The sequence below is a fragment of the Taudactylus pleione genome, unplaced genomic scaffold, assembly GCF_031769625.1.
Source record: "Taudactylus pleione unplaced genomic scaffold, aTauple2 ptg000026l, whole genome shotgun sequence".
Classification (NCBI taxonomy): Eukaryota; Metazoa; Chordata; class Amphibia; order Anura; family Myobatrachidae; genus Taudactylus; species Taudactylus pleione.
Genome location: NW_028284428.1, coordinates 40,685,442 through 40,710,535, shown reverse-complemented (window position 1 = coordinate 40,710,535; position 25,094 = coordinate 40,685,442). Strand labels below are relative to the sequence as shown.

Below are 25,094 nucleotides of genomic sequence, written 5' to 3'. Positions count from 1 at the left end.
ACACCCCGGGGGGAGGTTAGGGTTAGCGTCCCCCCTGGGAGACTTAGGTTAGGGGGGGAGTAGGACTAGGGATAGTTAGGTACTTACGATCTGCATTTTCACTCGTGCCAGTCTTCTAGCGTCGGGATTGTAACCGCCGGGCATAGGTCCAGCGATCATCCATACAGATCCCCGTGAGAGACTGGATATTGGGAGAGACGGAAAGGGTGGAGTATAAGGTAACACCCATATAGAGGACATGAATGGCAGACGAGACTGGAGTATTGTCCATAATGAGGGGTATATTTAGTATAGTCGATCAACCTCAATGTGTTTCTGGGGCTAAGTCACACATTTACTAACAGACAATTTTTTATTTTATTTTTAAAGTATTAGTAAATGTGTGATTTAGCCCCATAAACACAATATCAATGTTGGTTGATTTTAATCAATTTTAAATCGATTAAAATCAACCTTTAGTAAAAGACAGATGGGGATTGGTGGATGCAGAAACTCAGTGAGGAAAGATGACCTCAATTTTAGAAATGCTGAGCTTCAGATAGCATTGATAGAATGATGATTAAACGCATGATAAAGAAGAGAGATGAACAGATTTTCATAGGTTAGAGTGTCATCGGCATAGAGGTTATACTGGTTTCCAAATAAATGGATTCATTCTCCAAGATTGTGGAGAGGAGTCAATGGTAGAAACAGAGAAGGAGGGAGATTACGATGGTGAAGAGGCGACAGGCTGGATGACTAGGTGGAAATGACATTTTTAATTTGTTTTGTGCATAAGAGGCAGTACTGCAGGATGAAGAATTAATTCAAAGTGGAGGAAGTTAGCAAGAGAGGAAGATTTCCTCCAACAGTGTCCAATGGTACAAGAGCACTTGTGCAGATAATATATCTGCTTGGAGTTCACATCCAGCTCCCATTTAACCTCATCAGGAAAGACAGACCATTTAGCTACTACAATTTTGCTAAGTCATATACAAAAATTACATCAACCTACTGTTAATAACAAAAGCAAGAATTCAATGGATATTGGCTCATATATGGGCTAAAGCATCAATGGCTGCAAGTCCATCTGCAGAGTTCACCTTGCGCATCTCCATTTCTGCTATGGGGCATAACTTTGCATTCTCAGACTGTGCTAGATAAAGGACAGTTACAAGCTGATTGGTTGCTTTGGGCAACTTCTCCTTCTCCATAATCTCTCTTCAAAGCTTGATGCTACTTCTTCAGGCAAATCTTTTGCACCAGAAATAGGGAAGGTGCAAGTGTGCACAGAGATGCATGGTACTCAGCATATGGGTGAATATAAGCATTTTTTTGGGGGCGAGATGTAAGAAGAGGTGTCAATTGTGCTATTTGACACTTAAGCTGGATACACATTAGACGATTTGTCGCCTGATCCGGTGGATCGGGCCGACATATCGTCTACGTCAGCCAGTGTGTACCCACTATGAGCAAGCATGCGTGCTCCTGCAGGGTCGTTCATTGCATCGACAGATCGATCATACATGTAGCTCAATCTGTCAGTTTGATGAATGACCCCATGCTTGTGGAGGAGGCTGGTGAGCGACATATTGTGCGGCCATTCACCAGATCACACGGTGTCATATGATCGCACGATATGTCGTTCATGGCATCGTGTGTTGGCCGGGTACACACATCGCCTAATGTGTACACGGCATTACAATGAACATGGGTATGTATGAAAACCGATAATGTAGAGAAAATCACAGTTATCTCTCACCACTCTGGCTGCCGAGATGTTAATACATCTCAGCGTTATTGCTTCCTGCTTCGCCTCGATAAGAGGGTAAGCAGGAAGAGCTCTATCGCACACAATAAGTGCAACTATAGTACATGTTCCCTTTCAGGTCTGTGTGAGCACTTCAGGACCAATTACAGATGACTTGCTTTCAACTCTGCATCAGGCCCATATTGCATTACAAGTACTGCTCTCAAATTATATTAGTTGTACAGATGTTGTAACTCAGCATTTAGCAAATATATATCTCAGTCAGGTACTTTGTTTCATATATATATATATATATATATATATATATATATATATATTATTGTTTTCATATTATGTGTTGTATTTATTGAATATCTAGTTGTTGAAGCTGGGTCGTAGTGATGCATGTATTTGCACCAATGGCGACATTATGTGTTTTTCAGGGGTTGATTAGCAACAATTTTGTGTATTTATTTATGATGGTTGTCATGGTTTCAGGATGGGAACCTTGTGACGAGGAATTAATATAGTTAGCCTTGGCAGCCTCTAATTGTGCGCACAAAATCAAGCGCCTGATACAAGACCCAGCTACAACCTATGTTGGTTATGTTTTGATTGTAATTGTTGTATGTTTTATTTGTATTTGGTAATTCATTTGGGAATAGTGGCGCCACGTCACTTCCGGTGACTAGGAACCATGTTGTCTTCCCCGGAGCCTGGTCGTGGCCACATTAGTTCCGCCCGCCGGCGTCAAGCATGGCGTTGAGCGGCTGGTGTGTCTGGGCTATGCGTCCGTTGGGAGCGGTTTCCGGGTGTGCCAGGTGACACGGTCATTTGGTGAGTCCAGTATTCATTTGTGTTGTATTTTGTTAATGATTTTGGGTATATTAGCTGGTGTTTGTTAAGGACAGTTTACAGCAGTCCCCTGAGGAAGGAGGATCCGAAACAGCTGTTGGGGCTTCTGACTGACGGGGTTCAGAGCTTGGCTCCCCCTATGCATATTGAAACCTGACGCTAAGTACAACTCTATTTTACCAGTGTCATGTAATGGCTTTTCACCCTGCAATGGGACATTAAAATTATTGTTTATTTCAAATGGTGTGCTGGCTGAATTCCACACCCTGTGTATAGAGGTAGTGGTCAATATATATTGCACTTTTTACTGCCTAGCACCCACATGCTACCTTATGGATGTTTTGTGTGCGGTTCAATACTATTGATATATATTATATTAAATATAGCATCCAGCTGCTGTACATTTGGAACACTATAAAATTCAACATTCTCATAAGCTATTGATATGTGTACAGCATAGACCCATGTAGTCTGTACAATGCATATCATCACTTCCCTTCCCGTAGATCTGCTGCAGTAATCACTATTGAGAAAGACCAGGGCTAGGAATGGATAGAACACTGCTTGGTAAACGCTTATAGAAAATATGTATCTTGACAGTACTTGTATGGTGTTTTATTTGACTTTAGGCATAGAGTTCCAGAGCCCAGAAGAAACCCTTACCTAGAGTCCCATAGCGTTCTGAGTAAAGGGCCCCATATCTGTATATGCTGGAGAATATATCTGTATACAGGTTATTTTGAGTAATTACCTTGCTGCAGGATGAAGTGTGGGTGAATGTGTCTGGCTGACAAGATAAGTCCTGTATGTTACATATTATGTATTTGTTAACAGTTATTTGTATAGTGCACACTACAGGGCCAGATTAACAATGGGGCAAATGGAGCTCTAGCTCCAGGCCGCCACATTAATATAGGCCCATCATCATGACAGCCGCCCAGCTGGCCAAACAGTCGGCCATATATCATAGGTATTAAAATTGTATTTCTAGCTTTCACACAATATTATGCAATGTGTTTAGGGAGACAGTGGGGCTAATAGTATAGAGGGTAAACACCAACGTGGCTCTAGCTACAACCACACAGCACTGGTCACAGCTCCTCTGCTTCTCTGTATTGGCACTTGAACATTTACAGGCTCATGTGGCCCTTAATCCGGCCCTGTGCACTCATCCACAGTGCTTTAACAGAGAATAATTGGCCATTTACATCAATCCCTGCCCCTGTGGAACTTAAAATCCATATTCCCCACCACACTTACACACACATACACACTAGGGAAATTGAAGTACTGGGGGGAAACCCACAAGAACATACAAACTCCACACAGATAGGGCCTTGGTGGGAATCAAACCCAAGACCTCAGTGAGAGGCAGCAAACTAACCATTGTGCCAGAGATTCTCTCTCTCTAAACATCTTCAATTTCTATGTTTTCTATCCCAAACTTCCTGTTACTGCGCGTGAGTGAAAATACCTAAAAACTTATACGGTGCATGCGTTTCACTGTGTGTATGCACAGAGGTGCAGTTGCGATTGAGATGCTTGGTATCAGAAATGGATTGGAAATGGTCTGTGCTTTCTTGGGCGGTGGCTATTCTATTCATGAAAATGGTCAATCTTATGGTCGTGTTATGGGAATGTCGCTGAAGTGTTTGCCTACATAGATGCATAATCGCTCACATTGGAGGCCACACTCATCCGGAAAATCTGCACATGCCATAGGGCTGTTGCAAGTTACGATGGTGGCGCCAAAAGGTGTACCAGGTTGTTATTGTTGTTCTGTTTTCTTTGTTTTGTTTTTATTTCCTATTGTAATTAATGGGTTTTGGAAAGAGGGTGTCATACAACAGGTTTCAAGACTTTTACAAAGTTACCTCCAGCATATAGAGCCAGTGTGGAAACAACTTCATAGAAGTCTATTGTCTCTGCTTCTCAGAAACTGCTTTGGCATTATTTGCTCATTCAGGGCATTGTCATCATCACCCTTCTGACTACATCCCCTTTTCAGGCACCATCATTCCTTCCACCTGAAAAATGCTTAGAAATATTGAAGTCAGAGAAGCATCACTGTCATAGGGGTCAGTGATCCCGAATGGTGGGTTACTTCTGTGATACAACTAAGCATCCACAGCACACTTCAGCAATGACATGGGAATGCGCTGTTAAAGTTTGATCCTTGGTGTATAAATATTTTATTTTGTTATAGGTTTATTTGCCACGTGGGCATCAAGACAAAGCATCCCAGGAGTGTGATGCAGCAGCCTTCCTCAATCTGATAAATACATGTGATCATTTCAAAGTATCAGACAAATCAAGGGTTCGAGAGGTAACTTGAAATAAATGGAAGCAGTTCTGTGTCTCCCATGGTGAGATCTTTGTCTAGGAGCAGGGCCGAAACTTGGATTTTTGTCACCCGGTGCAAGGCCATCATTTGGCACCTCCTCAAAAAAATACAACATAGAGGACGAAAAGGGTGTGTGGTTTTGTGACACATTAATGACCCTTATAACGCATTATGCCACAGTAATGCCCCTTACAACACATTATGCAACACAGTAATGTCCATTATAACACATTATGCCACAGTAATGTCCCTTACAACACATTATGCAACACAGTAATGCCCCTTATACATTAAGCCACAGTAATGCTCCTTATTCATTAAGCCACAGTAATGTCCCTTATTCATTAAGCCACAGTAATGCCCCTAATACATTATGCCACAGTAATGCCCCTTATACATTGTCACAGTAATGCCTCATATACATTATGCCACAGTAATGCCCCATATACATTATGCCAAAGTAATGCCCCTTATACATTATGCCACAGTAAGGCCCCTTGTACATTATAACACAGTAATTCCCCATATACATTATGTCACAGTAATGCCCCTTATACATTATGTCACAGTAATGCCTCATATACATTATGCCACAGTAATGCCCCATATACATTATGCCACAGTAATGCCCCATATACATTATGCCACAGTAAGGCCCCTTGTACATTATGGCACAGTAAGGCCCCTTGTATATTATGCCACAGTAATGCCCCCTTTACATTATGCCACAATAAGGCTCCTTACACATTATGCCACAGTAAGGCTCCTTACACATTATACCACAGTAAGGCTCCTTACACATTATGCCACAGTAAGGCTCCTTACACATTATGCCACAGCAAGGCCCCTTACACATTATGCCACAGTAAGGCCTCTTTTACATTAAGCCATAGTAAGGCCCCATCTCCCTTCTCTTACCTGCCAGGGCCGTGCGGTGGGTGAGCTCGGGGGGCGCGAGACAGGGCTGCCACACGCTGGGGGACTGTCAGTACTGCCGTCATTGTAATGTGGCGCTGCTCACGAAAAAGGCATGCCAGTGCGTTTCACCGCTATTGCAGGGTCGTGCATAATTATCCACTGCGATACCAGATGCCGCCTGAGGCGTCATAGCGTGCACATAAGTAGGCTATTCCTGAGTAAGGACTGGGCTTCTCTAACTGTCCAATGTTACCGATTGTTTCACTATGTTGGTCGGGTATACGTATATGAGTAAGGGAAAGTGGGCGTCTTTATGTCAGGCTGCGATCGCAATGCAAATGCAGCTGCGTGTGTATAAGCAGAATAGCGATCCGTAGTGAATCAGGCCCTCAGTCCCTTATACAGAAACTGTTTACCCTAACACAACCCCATCCCCGGCATCCACTGTATCTGTAAAAAAACAAAACATTCTCACCTACCCCTTGTTCTGGTCCTCTTCTCTCCCTGTAGGCATCCACGTCTTCGGCAAATAAAAAAAATGCAATTATCACGAGCCCACGGACAGGTACCGTCTTCTAAGGATGTAACATCGTGAACGAGGGGCTCAGCCACTGCATTTCCTATATAAATGCTTTGGTTGAGCGTTACCTAGCGGTTCCCATCATTGAAGTCAGTGGTGGGAACCGCTCCTTGGCTGAGAGAGGCTGAGGGCCACCTCTCTCAGCCAATGAACACTCAGCCAAAGCATATGTAATCCAGCCTACTATGTAATCCAGCCTACTATGCGCACACAGCAAGTTCATTAAACAATTAAAAAAATATTAACTTGACGTTTTATATTCATTTTGTTTATTAAAGGATATTATATGTTTAGATGTATAGAATACAATTATTTGCATGGCCGTTTCTCTTTCACTGTCTCAGATCATAAAGTGTAGGAATGACTTGATGCATAACTCTGACATGAAGGTTTCCTCTCCCTGGCTGGTAGACTTTGGACAGAAGATGTATCAATTCATTTCTGAGTTTACACACATACCTGGCCTGGCAGAAGAAGGTCAGAAAATGCAAGAGGTAATAGTCTTATTCTGTATATGGCATGCTTGCCTTATGCTGTAAATTTGTACCTAAATCCCTACATTCGTGCATGTACAGAGTGGGGCGTTGCTAACCCTTAGCACCTCAAGCACAGTGTAAAGCATGTAGCCAAATGTTGTACATTTTATATATATATATATATATATATATATATATATAAAACCTGGTACATAGCTCCCTACATCTGTTTTCTAATTGTTTTGAGGGACCCCAAATTCCATGTGGAACAGTATTTTTGATAATTGATCACATGAGGTTCTGGTTTAAATAAAAACATCACTGTTTCATACTAGTCTGATGTTCCAAATCACTACAGTCTTCATAAGGGGACCCCACCCAGACACACTGTTTATGGCTTGGGCTGTAGTGTTTTCTCTGCTATATATGACAATGGGGTCTATATACTAGAAGAAAGATAAAGTGGATGGAGATAAAGCATCAACCAATCAGCTTCTAACTGTCACTTTACAGCTCGTGTTTGAAAAATGACAATTAGGTGCTGATTGGTTGGTACTTTATCTGCATTCACTTTATCTCCATCCAAGGCTTATGCTGGGCATACACTGTACAATTATCGGGGCGGATCGCCCCGATAATTGTACTGTGTGTGTGGGTGATCGGTGGCAAAATATTGATTGGTCGGACATTCCGGATCGTCCAGCATGTCCGCCGATGCGATATTTTTTAGTTAAAAGTCAGCCGCATTGGGCAGTGTATGCAGACATTGCCCGAGCGACCAACATTTCTCTTGCTGTGTGGGGGTGTTTTACTCACCTCTTCCTGTTCCGAGCCGTGAGCAGGTCGGAGCCGCTGACTTCCTGTACAGCGGCTCCACTGTGACTTGCGTGGCAGGTTAGATTCAGCTAGGCAGGGAAATGTGTTGCCGGAATACAGCGCTGTTCTGTACATAAGAACAGTGCTTGTAATAGTGGCTGGCATACAGTTTATCATTAGTTTTAGCAGCCACATGTATTTTGTTTAATGTAATAAAACACTAATAACATTATTTTTTAAAGCTTTAAAATAGGCACATTGGGAACCATTTATTAACAAAAGCATAACCCCCTTTAGCACGCTCTAAAGGGGTTATGACTTCCTTTCTGGATTTAACATACAGTCGTAATCTAAGATTACCGCTGTTTGTCACAGCATCGCCCTCGCCATCTTTAGATAGCGAGAGCGATGGGGTCCCCATTGCCGGCAATGGGGAGCCGGCGCTGCCTTTCTGGCTTCAACGAAGCCTTCCAGGCACTTCCGGGTCCCTGTGTCATGCACATGAGCAGACTAACCGCCGCGCATGCACAGTACACAAGTCTCCCTTTGTTGGCAGCGTTAGGCTACCAGCAGCCCAGCAGAGGATCTCGCAGAAGATTAGGACCTCGCCGGAGGGGTAAGTATTGGTAGATACCAGTGGATTTTTTGTTTGTATCACAGTGATACTAAATGAAAAATTCCGCTGGGTTTACCTTCGTTAATAAATGGGGGCCATTATTAGTTAACAAATGTGCTTTTTTAACAGATTTCTTAACAAATAATGTGCTTTATTTACTGACTTATTAACTAATAATGTGCATAATTGAATGCTTTAAGGGCCCATTTATCAATAATCACAATGTGATCTGAGTGTAATGTTTGCGCCCAAAAGCGCATTGCTGTATGTGATAATATCCCCGAAATGTATCAAATAGCACAAGCAGGGACAGGGGCTCCGAAAGGAGCCGGTTCCTGCAATGTGCTCTGAGTGCAGTGACCACATCAGCGGTCTCTTCACTCCTCTGTTGTGACTCCTACGCATGCGCGGTCTACTGACCACACATGTGCGAATGGTAGGGCTCCATTGGAACCCTCTCCCAGTGATATCTGCACAGTGTAGCCATCTTCAGATTGCATTATCTACTGGGGGCCAAACTCTGGAATGGTTCACATTCTGCTACTTGGTAATTCTGACTGCATTTGCAGCCCTCATAGAAACGGGTTGGGTACAGAATGCTGGCACTCGGGATCTCGGCGGTCAGAATCCCGATGTCGGCATCCTGATAGGGTTGAAATACCGACAACGGCCGGTAAGTACCCTAACCCAACCCCATCCCCGGCATCCACTGTATCTGTAAAAAAAAAAACATTCTCACCTACCCCTTGTTCCGGTCCTCTTCTCTCCCTGTAGGCATCCACGTCTTCGGCAAATAAAAAAAATGCAATTATCACGAGCCCACGGACAGGTACCGTCTTCTAAGGATGTAACATCGTGAACGAGGGGCTCAGCCACTGCATTTCCTATATAAATGCTTTGGTTGAGCGTTACCTAGCGGTTCCCATCATTGAAGTCAGTGGTGGGAACCGCTCCTTGGCTGAGAGAGGCGGATGGCCACCTCTCTCAGCCAATGAACACTCAGCCAAAGCATATGTAATCCAGCCTACTATGTAAATTAGTTTGTCCTTCCCCTGTTAAGGAACAATAATTTGACAGAGCCTGGCAGATAGTATGGAAAAAAAATCTGTGGGCTGTGATGAAATATCGGTCAGTGTATTGCCAAGATATCTGATGCTTTCAGAATGTCAGAAAATTGGTCTGTCGGTGTGACAGATATTTTTATATGACAGTGTATGCTCAGCATTAGTAAATAGACCCCAATATTTGTTGCTGAATATACAATAGGGTCTGATTACACATTTCCATTTCTGACATTCACCCACATTGGTAAAGGGGCCTATCCATTAGCAGATAAATTGAACGACTGAATGATATATCGTTCAGTCGTTTAATTTATCTGCTATGGATAGGCCCTGAACGATGACAGATGCGCACTCCCACGGCCGATAAATTGAATCTTTCATCTCTCCAACATGTTGGTCAATTATCGCATATCGCTGCCAGATATTAGAAATATTGTGCAGTTTATATGCAGTAAACAACGAACAACTAAAAATATTAGCAGTAGCTACAGAGCGCTGCAGAGAAAAAAATCCACTCCCTGAATGATGTCATGCGATATCGTTCATCTTTTGCCAAAATATGTCATGTATATGACAGATATCTTTCAGCACAGCCTCCGGAATTTTCAATAGATATCTTTTGTCTTTCATCTTTCAGAAAAACATCTGCTAATGGATAGGCCCCTTTACTGTGACTTTGCTTCTGTATAATCATTTGGATGGATCATGGAGCTACAGAAAAACATATGTCTGTTGTGACTATGCTTAGGCTACATAATATACAGGAGATATTGCCTACCCTTAGCAAACCCTCATTTGGGACACCGTGTATCGTACAAGGTGAAAGAAAATTAACTGTGGTCTACCCACTATGAGGGGATATACTTTACTTATTTCTAAACTCTGTTATAGTCAGGAATCCCAGTAGCTGTGCTAACTATACACACCATTTTATCACATTCATGTATTTATTTCATTGACAACTTTCCACAATGAACATTTCAGGTACTTTTATCAGATTGGAGTGTAGAAGATATAAGTCTATATGAAGTTGATGGACTACCTGCTCCTGGTAGTTTCGTTTTACAAGGTGCAACGTCCATGGACACCCCCAGCTTATCCCCACATGCAGTTGAAATACAACTTCTACAGCAGCTGCTTCAAGAACTGTATCTACAGATAGAAGAACGCAGCACATTGTCTAATGAGGTGAGTCACAAAGAATAATAACAGCACTGTAGTAAGACAACAATCATGAGGAAAGTAACATTTCTTCTTCGGGGTCCATGGGGTCCACAGGACAATACGTTGGGGTATATGATCCAGACACCAAACAGTATATGTGGGTCTCCCCCACATATACCCCACCCCCGGCCATAGGTAGTCCGTTCTTCCTGTTTGGTGTGGTACACCACATAAACAGTGGGACTGCAGGAGCAGTCCCGCAGACGAGCAAGAAAAAGAAAAGAGAGTTTACTCTCCACCTGGGCTGACGGCACGTGCTGACTGAAGAGAGAACCGGAAGCAGCTAAGCGTCCGGCGGATGCCCGTGTCGTGGCACCACCTTCCCCTCCGACGCTGCAACACTAGTGTGAAGCTAGTGATTTCGGTAGGGGCACAGGGCCCTGGATTGCAACCGGGACAGGGGATGCAGGTAAGGTGGTATCGGCGGCCGCTGACGCCGGGACCACGTGGCGGTCCGGCCTCCGGTGGTGGAGACTGCAGTGAGGAGTCAGGTAAACTGGCCCCTGCACTAGACCACCGGGACATGATGGATTCCTGACAACCAGGCGGCGGCCATGTCAGTGTGCCGGGTGACTCCAGGCAGCATAGAGGAGGTTCACTTTTCCCCGGCGGCCCCTCCCCCAATCCTCACGCTGGCCCAGTTCAAAGGTTCCCGCGTCTGGGTTGCTCCTCCTAGCCTCCCTCTGTATGAGTCAGCCAAAGACCACTTTCAGGTGCTCTCAGTCGCTGTACACTCAGGAGGCTGGATCAATCTCCCTGTATAACTCTCCTACGGTGACAGGTTTTTCACAGAGCTCTCTATCCTAATAAGCCTAGGGCTGTTCGTAGTAACAAGAGTTTAAGATTGCATATGCTCACAAGGGTGTTTTTATGCATTGCATGTGATTGGAATCTGCTGTGTGTGGTACTGCCTTTAATGTTTGAATAACTGTCAGTTTGTAACCTATCACTGCTGTTTTTTCCTTATAGCCCTCTACTACAGGTGTGGGGGTTGGGGTGAAACAAGGTCACAGGTGTACTCAGAACTTGGCATAAGTAGGATTATGTCTAAGGAGTCTGAAAGACATGTGGCAGAAGCCCCTGTGCTGGTATCCTGTATGGCCTGAAAAGCGGGGTTATCCCCACAGGATTTCATACAAAATGAATTCTGTGGTCACTGCTTTAGGCAGTCACCACATCAGTCAAGTGTACCAGCCTCTAGACCAGGACCGCCTTGGGCTTCTTTTTCCCAGATTATGGCACAGGTGGCGGAACGTTTGGCTGCCCCAGCACCCCCAGTATGTGGGTACCCTCAGCGGATGCAGCACGCTATGTTTATGCCCTCTATGTTTCCATCATACATGACATGGCCTCATCCTCAGCAGCTTTTCAGCAACTGCTACAAACTACTAGGCCAATGCAGCCTAAGAGCAGACAGCGTTTGGTCTTTCACACAAACCGGGCCACAGAGAGGGGCGAGGACTCTAGTACATCCTCAGAGGAGGAAGAGGTACATGATTCCAATCAGGAGTCTATCTCTGTGTAGATGAGGTTCATTTTTCAATGGCCGACATCCCCTTTTTGATTGGGGCAGTCAAATCGGTACTGAATATAGATGAGGGGGAGCCTCCGCAGAGAAAGGCGTCGGTATTCAAGCGCCAGAAGATGGTCAAAGCGGAGTTCCCCAAATCAGAGCACCTGTCGGAGCTTATGGGGGAAGCATGGAGTTGTCCGGGTAGGAAATTCCATCCTTCTAAAAAGGTGGCAGCCTTATACCCATTTCCGTCAGAGGAGTGCGCTAAGTGGGAGATTCCGCCGGCTGTAGATGCACATGTGGCACAGCTGGTAAAGAGTGCCACACTGCCTATACCATCTGCAGCCTCCCTTAAGGATGCCACGGATAGAAGGCTTGAAAGCTGCCTTAAGACAGTCTTCTCGCTCTCAGGGGTGGCCACTCGCCCAGCTATGGCTACAGCTTGGGTTTCCAAGGCCATTGAAGAATGGATGAAGGCATTGGCAGAATCTCTGCCAGAAGCATCCAAGGAACATATGGAGATTATTTCCTTTGTTAAGGAAGCAGCGTCTTATCTGGGAGAAGCGGCATTAGACGCTGGTATACTTTCTTCCAAAGCATCAGTGGTCTCGGTGGTGGCATGCAGAGCCCTGTGGTTAAGAGATTGGAAGGCAGATGCGGGCTCCAAGAAGGCCGTAGAATCCCTTCCGTTCACGGGAGGTATTCTTTTTGGTGCAGAATTGGACAAAATTGTGGCTACGGTGGCAGCCTCTAAAGCGGCTGGCCTACCTTCAGCAGCCGTGACCAGACCCAGATGGTCGTCCTTTCGGATTTTTCGGCCACAGTGTAAGGCCAGAGGTCAGCCCTCAGCGGGATTTAGTTTGGCAAAAAGGCCGGGGTCTAAGTAACCCTGGCAGAATAAGCGTCCGGTTTCCAGAGCCCAGGATAAACCAATGGTCTAATGGGACGGGCCTCCCCCTGGAGGACCCCAGGGTAGGAGGCCGACTTCTTCGGTTTTCAGAAACATGGCACCTCATGACAACAGATGCCTGGGTTCGGGGAGTGGTCTCCTGGGGGTACGTCCTGACATTCTGGAGAAGTCCTCCTCGAAAAATTTTTGGCATAAATCCAGAGGTAGGTTCTGTAAAAGCCTTCGCCCTTCAACAGGCAATACAATCCCTGCTGACGTCGGGAGTCATTATCCCGGTTCCAGAGGATCAATTACGAAAAGGATTTTATTCCGATCTTTTTTTTTTTTTTATTCAGAAGCCAAATAGGGCCTCCCGGCCTATTTTAAACTTAAAAGGGCTCAACACATTTATCCGAGCGCCTGGGTTTCGTATGGAAACGTTGCGGTCGATTGTGTTGGCAATGGAACCAGGGGATTTTATGGTGTCCTTGGATATACAGGACGCGTATCTCCATATACCAATCACCCGGCCCCTCCAGCAATTTCTGCAGTTTGCAGTAGGGGGCGAGCACTTCCAGTTTCAGGCTCTGCCATTTGGCCTGTCTACAGCTCCATGGGTGTTTACCAAGGTGATGGCAGTAATGATGGCATGTCTCAGACGCCAGGGCGTCAGGATTTTGCCATACTTGGATGATCTCCTGTTACTGGGACAGTCTCCACAGAAGTTGCGGAGTCATCTGGGGCGGACGATGTCCTGTCTGCATAGTCACGGCTGGGTCATAAACTGGAAAAAGTCGTCGCTTCTCCCGGTACAGCAGATGTATCACTTGGGGGCACGTCTAGAGCCCGTGACTCAGAGTATATATACAGTATATGCCGGAGGAAAAGATTGTGGCCCTGCAGGGGCGGATACGCAGATTGCTTCACAGCAAACGAGTATCTGTGCAATCAGCAATGCAGGTGCTGGGGTCGATGGTATCCACCTTCAGTATGGTGGCGTACGCCCAGTTGCACTCCAGACCCTTGCAGCAGTTGATTCTTTTGCGCTGGAACAAGGACTACCGCGAAATCAAGTCTCAGATACTTCATCTTTCTCCGGAGGTTCGGTTACCCCTGTCGTGGTGGTTGCAGACCAGTCATCTCAACCAAGGTCGCCCATTTTGGGGGTTGGATTGGATACTTCTCAAGACCGATGCCAGTCTTCAAGGCTGGGGGGGCAATGACGGGTCTGCACACGTTTCAGGGGAAATGGACAAAGGCAGAAAGTCGTCTGTCAATAAATACCCTGGAGTATCTGCAGTATTCAGAGCTCTAGTTCAGGCTCAAAAAATACTAAAAGGCAGACCTGTTCAAATTCAATCCGACAATCGCACCGCGGTAGCCTACCTCAATCATCACTTTTGCCTTGACAAAAGTGTCAAGGATTCTGGTTTGGGCAGAGTGTCACCTCCCCACAATATCAGCCGTGTTTATACAAAGGGTCCTAAATTGGGAAGCGGACTTCCTGACTCGGCAGGAGGTAAATGCCGTAGAGTGGGCCCTGCATCCACAGGTGTTCCAGAGCCTGGTGGACAGATGGGGCTGCCAGAGATAGACCTCATGGCCTCAAGGAGAAAAACAAGGTACCCAGTTACAGATCCAGGACCAGGAATCAGATGGCCGCGTTTGTGGACGCACTGGCAGCAAGACGGCATTACAGGCTAGCATATCTCTTTCCGCCATTTATTCTTCTTTCCAGGGTCATCAGGAAGATCAAACAAGAAGGGGGTACGGTGATACTAATAGCTCCGGCGTGGCCAAGACGCCATTGGTTCACCGATCTACAAGGTCTCTCCATAGACACCCCGTGGCCTCTCCCAAGATCTGTTAATACAGGGTCCCTGTTTGTATCCGAGCCTGCCTCAGCTATCTTTGACGGCATGGCTCTTGAGGCCTCTGTCTTGAGGAAGAAGGGATTTTCTGAATCTGTGATACAGACGATGTTGAAGGCACGTAAACCGGCCTCGGCCCGAATTTACTATAGAATTTGGCACTCGTTTTTTAAGTGGTGTGAACTGAGAAAACATGACCCTGAGGTATTTAGGGTCTCTAGAGTGCTTGCCTTCAAACTGGTTTGGAAAAGGGTCTCCGTCTGACCACCTTGAGGGTGCAGGTCTTAGCCCTCTCGGTCTGGTTTCAGCGGAAAATCGCTCTAATAAATGATGTGAGGATGTTTTTTCAAGGGGTGCTAAGGGTTCAGCCTCCCCTTCTTTCTCCGGTGGCCCCGTAGGATTTGACGTTAGTTCTCAGGGCTCTACAGACTCCACTGTTTGAGCCCCTAAAATCAGTATACCTCAAGTGGTTGACAGCAAAGACTGTGTTTCTTTTAGCTATTGCATCTGCACGCAGGGTCTCTGATCTGGCAGCGCTTTCTTTCCGCTCCCCCATTTTAATATTTCATCGGGATAGAGCGGTACTTCGTACTAGGGCAAGATACCTTCCAAAAGTGGTATCCCGGTTCCATATGAATTAAGAAATTGTGGTCCCAGCTTTTCAGACTACAAGCCTCTCGGTAGGTGAGGCTTCCTTGGATGTTGTCCATGCACTACGAATTTATGTAGATCGCACCAACAGCATGAGGAAGTCTGATTCCCTTTTTGTACTGTATGGTTGTCAGAAGTGTGGCTGGCCAGCTAATAAGCAGACACTGGCCAGATGGATTCGTATGGCAATTTCTCAGGCATACACACAGGCTAGTCTGGTGGTTTCGGACTCAGTAACGGCACATTCCACTCGGTCACGCACCTGGTGTTTTTGGGTATCTATAATTTCCCTCCTCTATGCGAGATTGGTCTAGAGAACATGGGTTCTTCCTTCTTATCTTTTTTCTTCGCCTGCTTGGCTTGGTAACGAACTGACTACCTATGGCCGGGGACGGGGTATATGTGGGGGGGACCCGGTGCGTCCTGGGAGCAGGGAGTTCGTTTAAGTGTTTGGTGTCTGGATCATATACCCCAACATATTGTCCTGTGGACCCCATGGACTTCGAAGAAAAAGAGTTAACGAAGATATGTTAAACCATAACTCTTATCTTTCTGTATTTGTCTGTAGGACCAGGAGAATATTAGTAAAGTGAAGGACTTCTTAGCAGAGAATGACGATCTTCAGTATATTTTTGAAGAAGACATCCAGAGACTGGACCACTTGCAGAAGGATTATGACAAACTCAGTGCACAAGGTTAAGGTCTTTCTTTTTCATTAATATCAGTCAAGATGAGACCAAATAGAAAAATGTGTTTTATGTATTATATGTGATCTTCACTGTAAGACCACATAGTGATGTAATAGTTTTATACATTTACAATGAAGCACAGAGCACCATACACAGGAGGTCAAAAGATATTGTATGCAATGGTCACTTACATATTATACATGTTACACGCTTCCACTGTATTACTTAAAGAATTTGGGAAAACTTAGCAGTAAGGCTGCAGTGATCTTTGATTGTAGGGCCTAATTAACTTCGGATTGCTATTGTGATCGCAGCAAAATCAGACGCTGACCAATCAATGTGCTAGGAAAGATAGAGAAGCCAATCATTACAGTAGAAACCTAATATTGTATAACACTCACAAGAAGCATAGCATACGCATTGTTATACCAACATTTTATACAAACAAACGCTTGGACTGACATGTAGTATATCTCAGCTAATAGAGATCCCACCCGAAGGAGGGATAGATGAGAACTCTCTAATCATTGTGTATCACCTGTAGGAGGGATATAGACTAACAGACAAGACATAACTATAACTATACTATTATCACTATCACCTAAAAATGCTCACTGCTTTTAGAGGAAACCAAAGACATTTAAGACCCTACACTACAGGATCCCTACAGTAAGGGGCCAATAAGGGATTCTCTCCCGAATTAAAAAATAATGTATCTGTGACCGAAAGCTTATATAAAATATCTACAGATATACAGCCATGGCCAAAAGTTTTGAGAATGACACAAGTATTGGTTTTCACAAAGTTTGCTGCTTCAGTGTTTTTAGACCTTTTTGTCAGATGTTACTATGGTACACTGAAGTAAAATTACAAGCATTTCATTAGTGTCAAAGGCTTTTATTGACAATTACATTGTTTATGCAAAGAGTCAATAATTACAGTGTTGACCCTCTTTTTTCAAGACCTCTGCAATTCGCCCTGGCATGCTGTCAATCAACTTCTGGGCCACATACTGACTGATGGCCGCCCATTCTTGCCAAATCAGTGCTTGGAGTTTGTCAGAATTCGTGGGTTTTTGTTTGTCCACCCGCCTCTTGAGGATTGACCACAAGTTATCAATCTGATTGAGGTCTGGGGAGTTTCCTGGCCATGGACCCAAAATTTAGATGTTTTGTTCCCTGAGTCACTTTGTTATCACTTTTGCCTTATGGCAAGATGCGCCATCATGCTGGAAAAGGCATTGTTCGTCACCAAACTGTTCTTGGATGGTTGGGAGAAGTTGCTCTTAGAGGATGTTTTGGTACCATTCTTTATTCATGGCTGTGTTCTTTGGCAAAATTGTGAGTGAGCCTACTCCCTTGGCTGAGAAGCAACCCCACATATGAATGGTCTCAGGATGCTTTACTAGGCACCCCTAGGGAGGAGGGTTAGGGACCCGCCACTTCTGACGCAGCAAGTGCCCAGGTCCCCACGCACCAGCGGCAAGTATACCCATTCCCCCTGATATATATAAATGCTGACGCTGATATCCCGGCAAGGGAGTTAAGATAGGCATCAAAATGCCGACGCCTATCTTAATCACGACGCTGGAAAGCAGATGGACGGATGCCTGAAAGAGGGGTGCTCGTCGTCTTAGCTGCGGGGGGGGGAGGGTTAGGGTAGATAGCGGGGTTAGCGTTAGGTTTTTTTGGAGGGAAGAGGTGAGGGTCAGCACCCCTAGGGGGGAGGGTTAGGGACCCGCCACTTCTGACGCAGCAAGTGTCCAGGTCCCCATCCTCTCCACGCACCAGCGGCAAGTATACCCATTCCCCCTGATATATATAAATGCTGACACTGATATCCCGGCAAGGGAGTTAAGGCATTGAAATGCAGACGCCTATCATAATCCCGATGCTGGAAAGCAGACGGACGGATGCCCGAAAGAGGGACCCCCACCGTCTTAGCCGCCGGGGGGGAGGGTTAGGGTAGTTAGCGGGGTTAGCGTTAGGTTTTTTGGGGGGAGGGGAGGTGAGGGTCAGGCACCCCTAGGAGGGAGGGTTAGGGTCAGGCACCACTGGGACGGGGTTAGGTTTAGGCACTAAGGGGGGAGGGTTAGGTTTAGGCACAAATGAGGGGGACTTAGGTCCAGGAACTAACGGGGAGGCTTAGAGGGGGCAGGGGGGAAAGTAAGATACCAACCATCGGGATGCCGCTGTTGGTATTCTGACGGGAGGCATTCCGACAGCCAGCATATCATACCGATTCCATATATATATATATATATATATATATATATATATCTATCTATATATGTATATATATCTATATATGTATATATATCTATATATATATATATATATATATAAGTCGAGTCACATCATTATGACCACTAGCTAATAGCCAGAGTAACCACTGTGTGCAGCACAGAAGCTAGATGGTCTGGGAGTGACTCAATAAGGTGCTGGTAGGTTAGCACAGATATCTGGAGCCATGCTGACTGCAGTGCATCCCACAGCTGCTGGAGGGTGCGTGGTGGAGTATCCATAGAGCGAACACAACGATCGAGATGGTGCCACAGATGCTCGTCTGACACTCCAAAGTCCATCCGTTGAAGCAAAAAACGTGACTCATCGGAGAAGACAACCCTTTGCACTATGGTGGAATGCTCCATCCCAGAGGGGAAAGACACGCAGTTGACTGGGGGCCCCCCAAGCTGGTGACTTTATCACCCAGCCCCCTTGCTAATCAGGTGGAATGGGTATACTTGCCGCTGGTGCGTGGAGAGGATGGGGACCTGGACATTGCTGCATCAGAAGTGGCGGGTCCCCATCTGAATGTAGCTGTGGCGGGTCTCAGAGCTGTGACCAGGGACCCGGACATGAGCGCGTGCACTGTGGCAGGTTCTCATTCTGATAGTGGCAGGGAACCGGACACTAGCAGCTGTGGCAGGTCCTGAGAGTCCTACGGTTTCCCACGTTGCAGGCATACTGTGGTCATAGGGTCTGCCTGTAGTATTCAAAAAATTTAAAAGTAAAAGAAATAATATAGAAAAGGGCTGAAGACAGCCCCCTGTGCATGCGGTTCGTCTGGGGCACAAATCTAAATTGAGGTTGGGTGGGGTATAGAGGGGGATGAGCCAGCTACTCTTCTAAATAAATTGAAAGTGCTAGGCTCCACTCTACCTGTCTATACCCCATGGTATATGATCCAGTGTCCCCTAGTGGATGAAGGAGAAAATGTGTTACAACAGCAGTGAGAGGGGAATGTGTTTATTATAGAGGTGTGGGAGGGGAATGTGTTAGTACACAGATAAGGGAGGGGATTGTGTTAATACACAGGTGGGGGAGGGGAATGTGTTATTACACAGGTGAAGGAGGGGAATATGTTACTACAGACGTGAGGGAAGGGAATATCAAATGTGTTACTATGTGGTGAGGGAGGGGAACGTGTTACTACAGCGGTTAGAGAGGTATTGCGTTACTACAGAGGTGAGGGAGGGGACTTTGGCCCTGATTCAGAGCCGCTTGCAAGCTGAAGTTCAGTCACTAGGGGCTCGCAACAAGACGGGGAGGCTGTCGATGGTGAGTGACAGCTCGCCCCTTTTTGTGGGGGGGTGGATGTAGGGCGGTCTTAGTGACATCACTACTGATGTCAGTAGTGAACTTCCTGCTCTATTAGAGCAGGAAGTCCACTCGGCCTTGCGGCAGCCTAGACCCTACCGTGGGGTCTCGTCGATGGTCGTGATTATCGTGATGGTCTCCTGGCTGCTCGCACAAGCTGTGGGTGGTCTCCCACAGCTTTGCGAGCGGCTGGAGAACAGAAAAAAAAAAACGCCCACACTCCCAGCGTGCAGGCAGTGGCAGCGAGAGGCTCTGAATCAGGGCCTTTGTTACTGCAGGAGTGAGCAGGGGTAATGTGTTTTTACAGAGGTGAGGGAGGTAAATGTGTTACTACAGGTGTGAGGGAGGGATTGTATACAGGTGAGAGAGGGGAATGTCGAATGTGTTACAACAACAGTGAGGGAGGGAAAGTGTTACAACAGAGGTGAGCGAGAATAATGTGTTACTACAGAGGTGAGGGAGTGAAATGTGTTAGTACACAGGTGAGAGAGGGTAATGCCTTACTATAGTTGTAATGCATTACTATAAAGGTGAAGGATTAATGTATTACTGGAGTGAAAATGGAAACAGTAAATATATAAGGTTTACCTGGGTGAAACCGGGTACATCAATTAGTAGAGCAGTGATTCCCAACCTCTGTCCTCAAGGCACACTAACAGTCCTGGTTTTAGTGATATCCATGTTTAAGCACAGATGGTTAAATCAAAATAACTGAGGTACTAATTAAGTCACCTGTGCTCAACTATGGCTATCTTTAAAACCTGGACTGTTAGTGTGCCTTGAGGACCGTGGTTGGGAACCCCTGTTGTAGAGTGTATAAGTATATAGAACCCAGCACAGTAGCACACATGGGATTTGTAACCTCCAGCGCCGCCCTCCCTCTTAAATCACAGAAGCCCAGCACACAGAGCATCTCCAAAATAACAAGTCTTGTGGGGTGTTCCCGTTATGCAGCGGTTTGTATCTACCAAATGTGGTAAAAAGAAGGGCAACTGGTGAACCGGTGACAAAGTCTTGGGCATCCAAAGCTCACTGATGTGCGTTAGAAGCGAAGGCTAGCTTGTCTGGTCCCATCCCACAGAAGAGCTACTGTAGCACAAGTTGCTGAAAAAGTTAAAGCTGGCTATGACAGGAAGGTGTCAGAACACAAAGTGCATCGCAGCTTACTGTGTATGGAGCAATGGAAGAAGGTTGCCTGGTCTGATGTATCACATTTTCTTTTACATCATGTGGACGGCCGGTTGCATGTGCGTTGTTTACCTGGGGAAGAGATGACACCGGGATGCACTATGGCAGTATGATGCTCTGGGCGATGTTCTGCTGGTAAACCTTGGGTCCTGGCATTCATGTGGATGTTAATTTGACACGTACCACCTACCTAAACATTGTTGATGACCAAGTACCCTCCTGTCATGGCAGCGGTATCCCTGATGGCAGTAGCCTCTTTCAGTAGGCATGTGCGCCCTTCTACACTGCAAACATTTTTCTGGAATGGTTTGAGAAACATGACAAAGAGTTCAAAGTGTTGACGGTCTCCAAATTTCTCAGAACTCAGGGCCTGATTCAGAGCCGAACGCTCTGACCAGACCGCTCGCTCTGAATCAGGGCCGTCCTAGTTAAATTTGGAGCGGCCTTTTGGATGCTCGCATAGCTGTGGGTTACCACCCACAGCTTATGCGTGCGTCCATGATGATGGTCGCGATGGTCAAGACCATCGCGACCATCGGGCTTGCGACGAGACCCTGCGGAGCCATATACCACAGAACTAAGGAGGCCAATCCAGGGATCGGGATCGGCAGGAACCCCGGGCTTTTGACTTAAAATTGACGGGATTTTGGGATTAGTGAGCGCAGGTTTCTTTTGTGTTGTTTAGTTGTAGTTATTTTTTATCCCGGGCAGCACTGAGCACCTGCAGCACTCTCTCAGATACTGCCTGGCTGCCCCAGCTCCCAGCTGTGCACAGCCCCATGCCGCCCCGCCTCCACAGCCACGTTCCGCCCGCCCCATTAAACAACTGAATCCCAGGATTGTTAAAGACAACCCGGGATCGGCCTCCCTACACATGATACATTCATAGGTCTTGTGGAGTCCATGCCTCTACAGGTCAGAGCTATTTTGGCAGCACAAGGGGTCCTATACAATATTATGGAGGTGGTTTTAATGTTGTGGCTGATGGGTGTGGGTGTGTGTGTATGTGTGTGTGTGTGTGTGTGTGTGTGTATATATATATATATTTATATATATGTGTGTGTGTTTGAGTATATATATTATATAAAATGTGTGTGTGTATGTGTGTATATATATATATATATATATATATACTCGTATTAAGTTCACCCACTTGTATGTGTGTATGTATGTATGTATATATATATATATATATATATTCCATAGACAAAAAACCTTACGGTTTCACATGTCCCATTAAGGCTTCTTAGACGTGATCTGAATTTTCACAAAACCTACTGAATTTCTGCCACTCAAACTTAGAAAGCAATGAAATTACGATCTTTAAGGCTGACACCTTAAAATGTATTATCTCTCAGGCTTTGGAGGAGCAAACTGTGCCACATGCAGGGAAGAAGGGCAACAAAATTGTACACTAGCGCACAGGGGCTGTTTGGCAACATTTAGCCTGGGGGCAAGTCCAGAGCACTGGCCCATAAACAATGGCTTATCCTTAAATAGAGATTGCGAGACCTCAGGCGCAGACCGACTGCGAGATTGTATCCTAATGAATGACTCAAACAGGGATGTTAGTTTCAATACATGCACTTAAATAAATAAAACATTATAAGAGGAAAATAGAATGGTGGATATTTCTCAGAAAAAGAGACAATATAGGGCCCCAGTTAACAATGAAACATAATACCTTTAGCAATTACTAAAGCGGTTATGGTCTCCTTTCAGCATTTAACAAACAGCAATAAGCTTAGCTTATCTCTGTTTATCACAGTACCGTTTGTGCCATCTATACCTGGCAATAGTGATGCGGTCCCCATAGCAGGCATTGAGGACCCAGCAACAGCCTTTCCAGCTACAGCGAAGCCTTGCAGGCATTTCTGTGTCCCTGGCACGTGAAAGTGTAAAGCTCATGTGCAGAGTGACCGTCACACATAACACAACAGCCCGTCACTGTCAGTCAAGTATATATGTGCGGGGGGGGGGCTGGAGGACAGCAGTCTGCAGTCCAGGGGTGTGTGTGGTGGGGAATGTCTGCAGTTCAAGTGTGTGTGTGGGGGCTGGAGGGCAGCAGTCTGCAGTCCAGGGGTGTGTGTGGTGGGGGCTGTCTACAGTCCAAGTATGTGTGTGTGTGTGTAGGAGGGTAGCATTCTGCAGTCTTAAGTGTGTGGGGGGAAGGGGCTGTCTGCAGTCCAAGTGTATGTGTGTCTTTATATGTGTGTGATGAGGCTGTCTGCAGTCCAAGTGTGTGTGTGTCTTTATATGTGTGTGAGGAGGCTGTCTGCAGTCCAAATGTGTGTGTGTGTGTGTATGTCACACTTACCGACTTTCTGGCAGCCCCCTCCGGGAGAGAGCTGCCAGGTCGGTGCAGCAAGGAGGGTGGGCGCAGTTTTAGTAGGTGGAGCGGGGGCGTGTCAACCCCGCTTTATAATGCCGATGTTTCAGCACAAACCGCGTCATCACACCCCTGGGCCGCCCACTTTTAGAAGTCTTTTCTTACCTGTATGGTGGTTTCTCAGCAACGGGGAACCTCTGAAGAATTTGAACCTCACTGGGCAGCGTCTTCAGCCGGTATTCACTATTCATGTAGGAGATCACATTGGAAGATGCCTGTTTATGTAGAAATATAACCAATGTTATCATCATAACCAGATTATAGTAACAGAAGTTTTTGTGCAGGGCAAAATGTGAATTTCCCTGATCAAACAATTTCTGTGTCTCCCCAGACCCCCCTACGTCTCCATTCCCAGGCGCCCCTGTGGTACTCCAGGCTCCCTGTGTCACTTCATCTCCAGGCCTCCATGTCTCTCCATCTCCAGGCCCCCATGACTCTCTTTAGGACCCTCTGTGTCTCTCCATCCCTGGGACCCCCTGTACCTCTCCTTCCCCAGCCCCAGTGTGTCTCTAAGACTCACTCCCCCAGCCCCATTGCGTTTCAGCTCAACTCCCTCAGACCCAGTGTGCGTCTGTCAGCTCCACTCCCTCAGACCCAGTGTGCGTCTCACAGCTCCACTCCCCCAGACCCAGTGTGCGTCTCTCAGCTCCACTCCCCCAGACCCAGTGTGTGTCTCTCAGCTCCACTCCCCCAGACCCAGTGTGAGTCTCTCAGCTCCACTCCCCCAGACCCAGTGTGCGTCTCTCAGCTCCACTCCCCCAGACCCAGTGTGCGTCTCTCCGCTCCACTCCCCCAGACCCAGTGTGTGTCTCTCAGCTCCACACCCCCAGACCCAGTGTGCGTCTCTCAGCTCCACTCCCCCAGACCTAGTGTGTGTCTCTCAGCTCCACACCCCCAGACCCAGTGTGTGTCTCTCAGCTCCACTCCCCCAGACCCAGCGTGCGTCTCTCAGCTCCACTCCCCCAGACCCAGTGTGCGATATTCAGCTCCATTCCCCCAGACCCAGTGTGCGTCTCTCAGCTCCACTCCCGCAGACCCATTGTGCGTCTCTCAGTACTAGTGCATCTCTCCCCAATGCGTCTCTCTGCCACATTCCCCAGCCCCGATGTCTCAGCCTCATCCTCCAGCCCGTGTCACCCCAGCCCTGTGTCGTCAGCTTCGACCTCATTCCCCCAGCCCTGTGTCCTCATCTCCAACCTCCCCTGAAGCCCTGCGTTGTCAGCTCCAACCTCCCCCACAAGCCCTGTGTCGTCAGCTCCAACCTCCCCCCCAAGCCCTGCGTCATTAGCTCCAACCTCCCCCCAAGCCCTGTGTCATTCGCTCCAACTTCCCCCCCAAGCCCTATGTCGTTAGCTCCAACCTCCCCCCCAAGTCCTATGTCGTTAGCTCCAACCTCCCCCCCCGAGTCCTATGTCTTTAGCTCCAACCTCCCTCCCAGCCCTGTGTCGTTAGCTCCAACCTTCCCCCCATCAGCCCTGCATCGTTAGCTCCAACCTCCCTCCTCCCCCTGCAGCTGCCACCGCCGCCAACACTTACCTGTTTGGCTGCCTGCTGTAACTGTAACAGGCCCGGCGTCACCGTGCAGGCTGCCTGTTGTTGCAGATTGCCCTGGAGGCGGGGCTGAGCCGCGGTGGTCTTCAAGGCGGAGCAGTCAGTGGAGACTGACCAACTCTGCAAAGGCTT

At 46.7% G+C, this 25,094-nt stretch overlaps 1 protein-coding gene across 2 annotated transcripts in view; it reads left to right on the top strand.

Moving 5' to 3' along the window:
* CUNHXorf38 (chromosome unknown CXorf38 homolog) overlaps window positions 1-25,094 on the top strand; it is a 44,171-nt gene that overhangs the window by 13,581 nt on the left and 5,496 nt on the right. The window contains exons 3-6 of one of the 2 annotated variants that reach the window (XM_088451697.1): window positions 4,791-4,910; window positions 6,771-6,920; window positions 10,383-10,586; window positions 16,115-16,241. In XM_088451697.1, the coding sequence (XP_088307823.1) occupies window positions 4,791-4,910; window positions 6,771-6,920; window positions 10,383-10,586; window positions 16,115-16,241 (601 nt within the window). Of the gene's footprint in view, window positions 1-4,790; window positions 4,911-6,770; window positions 6,921-10,382; window positions 10,587-16,114; window positions 16,247-25,094 lie in introns of those variants that run through there. The other variant, XM_088451698.1, reaches the window with a different exon arrangement.